An 11,327-nucleotide genomic window follows, 5' to 3' on the forward strand; every position below is an offset into this window, starting at 1 on the left:
CAGTTCCACTAGAAGGCAGACTCAAACCCGGGCGTCAACATTTCACAGGCCCCACCCACCGCGCTTAGCCCCGCCCCGGCAGCAGGACGCCCTGCATAGCGGCTCGGCAGGCAGTTCCTGCACAGCTGCGTTCCCGGCAGCAGGGCCAGGCGCGGATCCGCGGCTGTGGGACAGGTGACCCTGAGCGGGACGACCCGGATGATCGGCGGGCGGGCGGAGGCCGGGGATTCCGCGGGGACGTGATCGTGGGCTGAGGCGGTGGGCGCAGCGGTCGGGGTTGCGCCCTTCCGGCTTCAGAATCGGGGCGGGTCAGCACTGCGCTGCCAGCCAACCGCGTGCCTTCATGCAGACGGAGGCGGGGTGACGCCACGGCGCCTCTCCAGCGCCCCCTTCCGGGGTGCGCGTCCTAAGGCGCGGAGTCTGGGTTGCGCGACCAGCGGACCGCGCTCGCGTATGCAAATACCCGCAGGCCCCGCCCCCAGGCGCGGTCCGCCGGGTCCTCTCGCCACCCGCAGGCTCCGGTCCAGGCGCTCAGGCCCCAACGCTGCCCGCATTTCGTTTCCCGTCGCCGGGGGGCGCCCGAGCGCCGCGACCTCGCGCATGCCAGTCCCGGAGCGCCCGCAACCCCGCCCGGCCGGCCACGAGCCCCGGGTGAGTGCCACACTCGGAGACCCTACGTGGGGGAGCCCCGCTTCCTGGCACCCCTTAACCACGATCCCCGCTGCTGCGCAGACGCTGGTGTCGCGAAGCCCAGTGTCTCGCGCTCGGCAAGCACAGTGCCAGCCCGCGCCCGGGGAGCTCCACAGGAGGCCCCGGAAGATCGTGTTTGCGGACGAGCTACGCCCCCGGGCCCCGCCGCACGCAGAGAAGCCTCCCAAAGTTCTGGGACCACGTCCCAACCCAGTACCTGACTATGAGCTGTGAGTACCCTACTGTGGCTCTTTGCTGTAAGGCCTTCTAGCCTAGGCTAACCTCAAAGTCATGAACCTTCTGCCCTAATCTCCTGAGTCACCACGCTCCTGCTTTTTAATGCCTCGGAATTAGGAAGGGTCAGGACTGAGTTAGGAAATGGGGGCATTTGAGCTGGGGTCCCACATGGGCAAAGAAAAGCCAGTTGCCATGATGGAGTGGAAAGACAGATTTTTTTCCACTCGCGCACTGACTCCCTTCCAATCTGTAGTAAGTACCCGCCAGTGAGCAGCAGAAGGGACCGGAGCCGCTATGCCGCCGTGTTCCAGGACCAGTACGGAGAATTCTTGGAGCTCCAGCGCGAGGTGGGGGCCACGCAGGCCAAGCTCCGGCAGCTGGAGGCCCTGCTGATGTCACTGCCCCCACCCCGAAGCCAGGTCGGCCCCGGGGCCTCTAGTGTCCTCAGCTCCCTGCGACTGTGCTTTCTCTACCGGGTGGGCACTGCTATCAAGGCCATGTCGGCCCTTTCCCACGCTTCTGAGCCCCTTCCCCACCTCGCCCTTTCAGGAGGAGGCTCATGTGGCAGCTCGAGTCTGGAGAGAGTTTGAGAAGAAGCGGGCGGTGAGTGGAGACTCCTGTGGCTGTCCAAGGCGGGGACTATGTAGTGAAAGTTGGCATTTATAAAGAGCTGAATGAAAATCTTGAAGGCCTCGGGTCAGAATGCCAGGGGGACTTCCTCAACTCTTTCCCCCCAGGATCCTGGCTTCCTGGATAAGCAGGCTCGCTGTCACTACCTGAAGAGTAAACTGAGGCATATCAAGGCCCAGATCCGAAAATTTGATGACCAAGGGGACAGCGACAGTGAGGGCTCCGTGTACTTCTGAGTGTCCTGGAGATGGTGGTGGCTCTTTGTCCCATGGGGAATCACACTCTAATTCTTTCAGGGGAAGCAAGTCCTGCTGAGAATCCCAGAGAATAAACACGGGTTAGACACCTGCTGCGCGCAGCTGCCTGAGAGCAATTCCTTGATTTTAAGGGGTGGGGGGGACGAAAGGAAGTATCCAAGGTCACTGGTTTTGGGCAGCAATTGTGTCGGTTCCAGTATGGGGGAGGGGGGCATAGGCAGATGAACATTTGGAGAGACTGCCCCAAACCAATCATTTCTGTAGGTGTGATGGAGGCATGCCTGGTGGGTGAGATCCAACCACCTGGGGCTTCCTGGGCGTCTGCAGGGGGTGCACCCCACATAGGTCCTCACTTTACCTGGCCTTGGTGGAGTCAGAATGGTGTTGGACAGACACAGGCTCTGTGTGTCATCTGAGACTAACCCCATCACAGGATAACAAAAGCCAGGCCAGGCGTCCAGTTCTGGCCACTAGGACAGTCAGTTACCCCTGGTCCTGGAAATGTGGCAAGTTCAAAACCAGTGAGTCCCAGGATGTCTTCCAACAGAGAGAGGCCTCATGTGTGGGGTTTTACAGGAAAAGTGGGCCTTGGGCATGCTAAGTGGGGATTTAGTGTCTGTCTCGACCACTCTGAAGTTGGACCCCTAACTCCCTGGTACTTTTTGTTCAAATTCAGAGATCCTCCTGCCTCTGCCCCTAATGGGATGAAAGGCGTGCACCACCACCACTGGGCTACTCTCTGTGCCTAAGGCATGACGCACAGTTAAATTCACTTTTCAAAGCCTGTCCCTTGTCTTCTTTAGAAATGGTGATTTATGTTGAGAGAGGAAATTGAATCAAATTTACTGACCTAAAAAGGATAGGTTGAAGCCAGGTGTGGTGGTGCATGCCTTTAATCAGGAAGTAGAGGCAGGCGGATCTGAGTTCGAGGCCAGCCTGGTCTACAAATTGAGTTCGGGGCAGCCAGGGCTAACCAGACAAACCCTGTATCAAAAAAACAAAAAAATAAAAACAAAAGGTAGTTTAAACTCTGAAAAACACCTAAGGGTTTCAGGTGTGACTTGGTCCAGAAAATGCAGACATCTTGGGAAAGCCTCTACCACAGGAGGTGCAACTTCTACCCCTCTGGAGCCTGCTGGATACAGGCCAAGCCCGGGGGTTTTCCCCAGCACCACAGAAGAAAAGGTAGGCTGAGCAAGTAGGGGAATATCTTTATTATTGGCCATGATTTCATCTCACAGTGCCCATCATGGGCCATGTATCCAGGGGACCCCCCTGGCCCACAGTACCCCTGGCAAGCTGCAGTGGTCCTTCCAGAATACCAGGCCCACACCCATCATACCAAGGCCACCACCATACTGGCTCCAGACCTTCAGCCCCACTTTGACCAGGGGCTGCCAGGAGGACAAGACTGGGGCCTGGGGGAGCAAATTCTTTTTGGTTTCATGTTTAAAAAACAAAACAGACAAATATTTCAGTCTTTTAAAAAAAGAATCAGTCTCAGGAAAGAAGTCGGGGCCTTGACCCCAGGGTCCCTGCAAGGTCCAGCATCCGTGTGTCCTGGAAGGTACCCCACTAGCCCGAGCCATAGGGCCAGTTGAAGGTGCTCCCTGACAGCAGCATGTCCCGGATGAGCGTCTCAATGGGTGTCTTGCCAACCAGGCGCATGAAGAAAAGCTGCGAGATGAGGGATGCTGGCACAGCACGCAAGGCTGGCAGCCGCAGCAGCAAGCGCCCAAAGCGCTGAGGCTGAGATGGGTACTGGGCACGCACATACTCCGTGAGGGCCACCTGTGCCTTCTCCTGCAGGCTCTCCACATGGGCTGGGTCAGAAAGGCCACAGGCATCTGCAGTAAGCAGAGAGAACAAGTCACCTTTGACGAAGCAGGGCGAACAGGCCTATAGGGGAGAGGGGCACCGATGTGAGTGGAAGCCTGGGTCCAACTGACGCGTGGAGAACCCTGAGTAACCACGGAGGTTACTAAGGGAGCCCTGAGACTCAGCCCCGTCCTAAGGAAGGGGCACTACTGATCGCCTCACTTTGTGGGAGGTGCCTCTCCTAAGCCACGCCCACCTGGAGAGCAGGGCCAGGCCACCCATCCTTTAAATTGTTTTCCGGTGGGAATTCCGCAGTCCATCCTGCCCTGGAACTCTAGGCACAGCCCACCGAACGGTGGGGACTACCAGCACTACACCACCAAGCACATTGATGAGGTCTGAAGGTCCTCTTAAAACCACTGCCTACATACATGACTCTCTGCCCTTCCTCACCATGGCAAAGGCATGCCATAGTGTAAGTGGCCCTTGAGGTGTGACTACCGGCAGAGCCTAACTCCTGCCTGCCTGGGCAAGAGTGGTCTGAAATGAAGCTGAGGGCGTTATCTCTGTCCTCCACAGGACGGGGTGTGGAACTGGGGGCAGAGTGGCCCTGTGGGGCTCCAGAACAGAGGCGGGAGCCCACAGGGCCGCCCTATGGGTGGCCTGGAGTCTGGCTATACAGTAGCTTTCAGAATGTCTGGATAAGTTGGGGGCAAGATGGGGCTTCATCAGGAGTAGGAAGCGCAACAGGGTCTTAAGCAGCTTGGAGAATGGCTTGGAGCTGTGTTAAGAGACTTGAGGTGAGGCCTGTGGCAGTGTTAGGTCTAAGCTGGGTTGGGCAGATTAGGGATGTCACCTGCATCAAAAGGGTGTGACCTGAGGCAGTGGAATGGCCCAGGCTGGTTAGAGTGTTACCCAAGAGGGAAGGCTATGTCCTGGGACCTATAGTGTGTGTGTGTGGCCTGCCATCAGGGCAGAAGCCTGGGTCAGTTTAGGGCAAGGCCTGGGCTTGGCTGTCTGAGGCTGAGTTTGGGCAATATCTGGGCTAGGGGAGTGGCCTTTGGCTGGAAGGTGGCTTGGGTCTGTTTGGGAGCCCGGTCTGTGGCAGAGCAGGGCCTGCTTAGGAGGCGTGGAGGGGAACCATCAGCTTGGTGAAGCTAGGAGCCTGCGTGGGGCGGGGCCTTGGTTTGGCACAGGGTCGCCCGTGAGCAGTCAGGGTGGGCTCACCAGGCGTGAAGAGCGCGATGGCCTTGAGGCAGCCGTACTCCGCCGCGTCCACCTGCAGGCGGCCAAGCTTGTCCACCTGCTCCTGGAAGGCGCGCACCTGGTCCATGAAGGCCACTGCGCGCTCGGCAGCCATGGGTGCGGCGTGCAGCCCCGCGGCGGCCAGCAGCGGCGCCGTGTGCAGCGGCAGCGCCGCCTGCGCCGCGTTCAGCACGAACAGCTCGCTCCAGCTGAGTCGCAGCAGCGCCACCTGGTCGGCGGCCGGCAGCTCGGGGAAGAAGGGCGCGTGGCGAGCCCACTCAACCGTGCTGAACAGCAGGCGTGCCGCCAGCTCGCAGACGTTGTCGATGCCCAGCACGGCGCCACCGCCGCCGAAGCGTCCGGCCGCGGGGTAGGGTTCGGCGCGTAGCAGTTGCGCGATTAGTTCGGACACCGGCGGCCCCGCGAAAGGCTCGACGCCCGCCCCGCCCGGGGGACTGCAGGCTGCGGGGCCCGGGAGCGCGTGCGGGATGCGGCCGCGCTGCACGGCTGCGGAGATAGGGCAGCGTCAGGCGTTGGTGAGGGCCACCCCCACCCGATGTGGCAGCATAAGGAACCAGGCACACGCTGGTCACTAGGGCCCTGACAGCTCGCGTCTGGCGCCCACCCCGAGGGTCTCCACCCACCAGACACTCTCCTCCTGCACCGTGGAGGCCATATCTGTCAATCACCGGGGCTCTCCCACCACTCACAGCTCCCCTGTGGGACCACATCACCAAAGTGGCACAGTAGTGATCCCAAAGGGCAGTTGTTGTCATTGTTACCTTTGCCCTTGGTGGTGCATACCAGTCATCCTAGCTCTGGAGCAGGGAGGCAGGAAGGGCAGGAATTCAAGGCCAGCCTCAGTACAAAGTAAGTTTGAGGCCAGCCTGGGCTACAAGAGACCCTGTTTCAAAATATAACTGACAAGAGAATCCAGTACTTATCCGAGTCCCCATCACAGACGGGGTGAAAAGGAAATTGAGGCTGGGGACACAGGTATTTTAGCCCGGGGAAGGCAGCTTGGGCACAGGGCCAGGAGGCTGTTAGTGAGTGTGCTTTAGTAAGCTGACACCTGTCTTAGCTGGCGGATAAACTCCAGGTCAATCCAGGTGGAGCCAGAGCCAGGGGTGCAGGGGACACTGGGAGGGACCCAGCCCAAATACCAGAGACATGGGGAGTCTCCCAGCCACCTGCCAAACAACTGTAGCTGGACAGGACCCCAAACGCTCCACGGTTCTTCAGAGCTCCTTTTGCTCTCAAGATGTGAACCCTACCCTCACCACTGCTCCCCCATCCAGCCCTACTCCAGGGCCTTTGCCCAGAATATTCTGAGCCTCAAAATCCCACTCCTGCCCCACCCTTCCCTTTCTCCATCCAATTTAGACTGCTGGAATTCAAATCCCAGCACCCATCTGTTCTCTATGCCTGTTTCCTGATATGTCAAATGCAGCCGATGACTGCTAAGCTACCTGTGGATCTAATGGGTGAAGGGTGTCAGTTTCAGAGTACGGTAGACTGACGTGAGCCGGTCGCTCTGAGGACACAAGGGAGGGCACCAGGCCCACTTTTGCAGGAGCAGCAGTGCAAAGGCCCTGAGGCAGAGGCACTGGGAGCAGGAGTCTCTCACAGGCTCCGATTACAGACCTATCAGAACTTTCCATCTAACAGACAAGCTGAGGCAGAAATCCAGGCTGGGCAAGGACAGGGCAGCAGTCACCTTTAAACTTAAAGGGACAACAAGAGTCATCAAATAAGACTGATGTGTTTCCTTGTGTGTCTTTTTCTAACCAGGGTTTGCTATGCAGTCTGTTGACTTCAAACTGGAGATCCTCCTGCCTCAACCTTGTAACTACCAGGATAATAAGCCTGCACCACTATGCCCAATTCTCCAGTCTGAAGCAGAAGACCTTAAGCAGCGGCCATTTTCAGAAGTCCCGCAGGAAAGTGACCAATGTCAAAGCAAGCAACAGCTAGGTGACACTCTAGCCTGGCCCACTCCTCCCCACTAGTCCAGGCTCTCAACCCTCAGGGCTCCATGTGGCTGCTCCTGGGTTCCAGTGAATTCTGGGGGAACCTGAGGCACAGGTGTCCAGTGTGTCTGTCCACCCAGGACTCCTGGGCCTCCCTCTGGCAGGCTTTGTCTGTAATCTGGCTGAGTCCTGCCTTCAGCACACACAGAGGGCAGAGAGTAAACAAATTAATAAAAATTCCAGTTGGGAGGTCAGAGGTCACGGAGGGCCTGGGGAAAGAGCTCACAGGGTCACACTCCACACCTGGCACACACCACCCTAGCTGGATCCCCATAGCCTGGGGCCGCACCCAGGGCTACTCACCCTCCTTGCGCATGCCCACCCGGAAGCACTTCTTGAGGCGACAGTACTGGCACTGGTTGCGGTGGTGCTGGTCGATCTGACAGTCACGGTTAGACCTGAAGATAGAGGCCACAGTTTCCAGTGACACCCACATCCTCTGTGCCTATGAAGTGGGGGCTCCCTAGACTGCGGCGGCAGCTCCAAAGGCCAGGTGTAGGACTCAGTCCCCCGCTTGGGAAGGGCGACTGGACCACAATGGGTGAAGACCAGCACACAAAGAGAGCACTTTAGGAACGGGTTCTGACGTCTGAAGAGAAATTCCCCAAGAGGGCAGAGATGGAGAAGCCTTTTCTGGCAGGGAACATGGTGAAACAGATTTGAAAGGATTGAGAATGAATCCGTTTTACTTGACTTGGTCACCATCAGGGTCACAGCACTGCTGGGCGCAGCCCAGCACCCAGCCTGTGACAAGGGTGAGTGCCAGCCGTGCTTCTCCTCTGAGGACCCAGCCGCCCAGTCTCTCCATAAGCCACTGTGTCCAATCTGGGCAAGGAGCACCCAGACACAGCAAAGATGCCGGCAGAGATCAAGCCCAGAGCGGGACGCTGCCCCCACCCCATTCCTGGATTAGGCACTCTGGAGGCCTCCAGAGACAGCCTCTAGAGCCAGCTGGGTGCTCTGCCCTGGGTCAGGAGAGCCCATGAAGGGGCCCAGCTGGGGCAGAGAGAACTCAGGCACAGCCAGAACAAAGCCAGCAGCCAGGCGGGTGGTGGAGGATCAGGGCGGCCAGGCGGAACTGGCCAGGCCCTGGATGGATGAGCAGGTCTGCTCGGGGAAGGCCTTCTGTCTTGCCTTCTGCACTGTATGGTTGGAGCAGACTAGAACCCACCAGACACAGTAAACTACCTCACCAAAGGCACAGTCTAGCTCCAGCTGCTACCACTGCTTCTGTGTTTTTGTTGTTTTCGGCTAAGGGGGCAGTGTCCCTGCGCTGTGCTGTCTGTGCCCTCAGCCTCCTGAGTGTCTGGGACTGTGTGACACTCTGGCCGACCTCCCAGCCCAATCTAAGTTCTGCCCAGCATGCTGCGCCCACTTGCCTCCTCTGGGCCTAGGTGGGCTCACCTGACCCACTAAACCCTCAGCTGGGGTTTCCTCTTCTGCCTGCCAGGGCTTTGAGGCCACTTCCTGAGGGCCCCCTCCAGACAGCTGCTGACCCACTCAGGTTCAGAGAGGGACACTGGCTACACAGTATCACACAACATAGGTTCCACGGAACGCAGAGAGCAGGTGGGACCCCAAGCTCCCCCAGCCCCCTTCACTCTCCCCAAAGACCCAGCTAGACCTAGCAACTCTTTCCAGACACGAGAATGAGGCCAAAGTCTGGTGGCCCAGTTACAGCTGGGGGAGGGGAGCAAAGCAGGTTCCAGTAAATCCAAATTCTAACATGGTGGCAGCCCCCCACTGACCGGTCACCAGCTGCTAACTTCTGGGGGGAAAGAAACTCAACTCCAGATTCCACCAATTCCTCACCCCAACAACTCCACATCCCAACTCCCACAGCTCCCCTTGCTAAGTCCACGGGGCCAGGCCCCTTCTGTTGACCCGGGGCGGCCTACAACTTCTCTGGGGCTCAGCTCTGGGTACCTGGGAAACAGGGCTGTCAGCCTGCTCTAAGGCCCTGCAGGCTCCTGGGGGCGCAGAGCCCGGCTCCTGCATGCTTAGACAAAAAGTGGTCTGTATCCCCTGCCGGGCCTGAGCACCCAACCTCTTCTCCAAGGGACTTTCTGTCCCCAGCAGCTGCCAGTAAGCAAGGCCACGCCCTGCCGAGCCCCGCAGAGGGGTCCCCATCTCCCACGGGTCTCTCATTCCTAGAGCGGCCCCGAAGTTTAAAGGATCGTCCCGGGGCCCCAAGGCTGCACCAGCCCCGGAGTGGGGGGTGCGGTCAATTCCGGTGGCCTTGCTGGCCCTCCGGCGGCGGCTTCCGGTGACCCAGAGCCCATGGGGTGTCCCTCTGATGGACAGGCCCAGGTCCCCGTGCACAGCAACCCCCTGCCGCCGGCGAGGGCAGCCATCCCGAGCCACCCGGGCGTCCCTCCAGCTGCCCGTGCCGGGGCGACTTTGGAAGTGATATTTGACCCAAGGGCGCGCCGAATCGATCCGCGCGGCCGCAGACAATGGCCCCTGGACGTCGCCAGCCCCGCGGTGCGACTTGCACGTCTGATTCCCGCGGGGCACCACGCGTGACGGACTCCCACGAGAATGGGGGCCCTGGGAGCTGGAAAGGGGGTCCCCACTCCTGACATCGTCTGCAAGCCCTCCCCGCGCAATAGAGCCAGCTCTCTAGGGCAGGAGAGGACCGAAGACCACCTGCGGGGGTGGGGGGGACCTGCACGTATGCATCGCCAACTGTATACCCGATCGCAGCCGGGGACGTGCCCGTCGCCTGGGCAGGGATACGGGTGCGGGGAAGGTCAGTGTCAGGCCCAAGGTGACCGTGCAGGTCCGGGCCGGCCCGGTGGCCGCGCGTGGGGCTCACCGGCAGGTGTAGCTGAGGTTGCGGCGGATGCTGCGCTTGAAGAAACTCTTGCAGCCCTCGCAGGTGAACACGCCGTAGTGCTTGCCGCTGGACTTGTCCCCGCACACCACGCAATCCACCTGCAGCCCCGGGCGCTCCTCGTCGCCCGGCTCCGCATCGCTGGCCACCCCGGGAGGCGACGCCGAGTCGTCCTCGGTCGCGCGTGGGTAGCTCCCACCGGCCTTGTCCACGCCGTTCGTGTCGCCTCCGGGGCCGCCCCAGCCACTGGTCACCATGGCCATAGCCCCCGGGACGGCGGGGCCGGGGCGCCCCGGGGCGAGTCCGTCCCCTCTGGGCACGCCTGGCGACCCGAGGGGGACCCGGCTACCCCGCGCGCATGCAGCCCGCGCGCTCGGGGGGCTCGGGTCGCACCCCCAGTAAAAAGTTTTGCGGCAACTTCCTGCGGCCGGTCCGCGCGCCCGGCAGGAACTGGTCGGGCCGGTTCCAGGCCAACTTTCCCACGCGTGCCCGCGGCCGACGGGGGCGCGCTAGAGGCGCGGGTCTGGGGCGCCCGGGTCCCGTGGTCCGGAGTCCTGGGGACCCGGTGGGGACGCGCGGGCCATGGCCCGGCCCCGCCGCCCAGGCCAACTTAGTGGCTCGCCATCCGAGGGCGCGCGCGCGTCCCCGAGCCCGGGGGGGGAAACTTTGGCCGCAAGTTGGGCGTCGAGGGGGGAGGGGCGGCGGGAGCGCGCGCCGGAGCCCGGGAGTCCCGGACGCCGCGCGCGCCCGGCCGCAACCGCGGAGGTCCGGGCGAGAGAGCCGAGTGGGGAGTGCGGCCCGCGGCCTGCCTCGGCTCCTCTCCCCGCCGAGCCCGCGCGCGGCCGGCCTGGGCCTGCGCCTGGGCCCGAGCCTCGGCCTCGCCCTGGCGCTCGCCGCCGGCCCCGCGCTGCGGCCGGCCTGACACCCGCGTTCCATCGGCGCCGGCGGGGGCGGGGCGGGGGCGCGCGGCGCGGCCGGGGGCGGGCGCTCGTTGCCCCGGCGACGGCCGCCCTTATAAGGGCATGGGGTAGCCGCGCGCCGCCCGGAGCCGTGGGCCGGCGAGAGGGCGGGGCGGGGCGCGCGGCTGACCCTCCCCCACGCGGCCGCGCAGCCTTAACCCCTGCGCGCCCTGCCCGGGGCCTCCGCGTGCTCCGCGCGGCGCCCCGCAGCCGCGCCCCCGGGGGACATCTGCACCCGGGCACGCCCCCGCCGCACACGCGCGCTCCGCATTGCTCCGCACGGCTGCCAGCTGGAGCCGGCCGCCCCCCCTCCCCAAAGTCTCCGCCGCCGGTCCCGCCCCGCCCCGCGCGCTCTGCTCCGGTGAACACCTGGTCCCCGAGTCCGGGGGCGGAGGGGACGCGGCCTCCCGAGGTCTGCTGGCCGCGCCGTGAGGTCAAGGGGTCCCCTTCGCCTTTCAGGCGCCCGGGCGGGGAGAGGCAGGACGCCCGTCGCCCTCCCAGCGTGGCTCGAGGCGGCCGGAAGGCGTGCCAGCCCCTGGCTGTTGTCCCCGGTCCCCCTTCATTTCCTTTTCTTTCTCTGCTTCATAGAAAGGGCTTGGCCTGGTGGCCGGCTGGGCCACAGATG

General features: G+C 62.0%; 2 protein-coding genes across 3 annotated transcripts; one reads left to right on the plus strand and one right to left on the minus strand.

Annotated features, from left to right (window-relative positions):
• Positions 1–80: 80 nt before the first annotated feature.
• On the plus strand, positions 81–1,928 carry Ocel1 (occludin/ELL domain containing 1). 2 transcript variants are annotated; one of them, XM_057752908.1, is made up of 5 exons: positions 81–174; positions 350–920; positions 1,181–1,346; positions 1,477–1,530; positions 1,665–1,928. In XM_057752908.1, exons 2-5 carry the CDS (start codon positions 454–456, stop codon positions 1,791–1,793), a joined length of 816 nt encoding a protein of 271 aa, XP_057608891.1. In that variant the 5' UTR covers positions 81–174; positions 350–453; the 3' UTR covers positions 1,794–1,928. The 2 variants fall into 2 exon arrangements, with proteins under 2 accessions (XP_057608891.1, XP_057608892.1); XM_057752909.1 differs by having other exon boundaries at positions 102–651; positions 733–920.
• A 1,082-nt stretch (positions 1,929–3,010) lies between these two features.
• Nr2f6 (nuclear receptor subfamily 2 group F member 6) lies at positions 3,011–10,674 on the minus strand. Its single transcript, XM_057752680.1, has 4 exons — positions 9,726–10,674; positions 7,211–7,305; positions 4,860–5,384; positions 3,011–3,661 (listed from the first exon to the last, which is right to left on the minus strand). Exons 1-4 carry the CDS (start codon positions 10,004–10,006, stop codon positions 3,390–3,392), a joined length of 1,173 nt encoding a protein of 390 aa, XP_057608663.1. The 5' UTR covers positions 10,007–10,674; the 3' UTR covers positions 3,011–3,389.
• Positions 10,675–11,327: the final 653 nt, after the last annotated feature.

Source organism: Chionomys nivalis, chromosome 20, assembly GCF_950005125.1.
Source record: "Chionomys nivalis chromosome 20, mChiNiv1.1, whole genome shotgun sequence".
NCBI lineage: Eukaryota > Metazoa > Chordata > Mammalia > Rodentia > Cricetidae > Chionomys > Chionomys nivalis.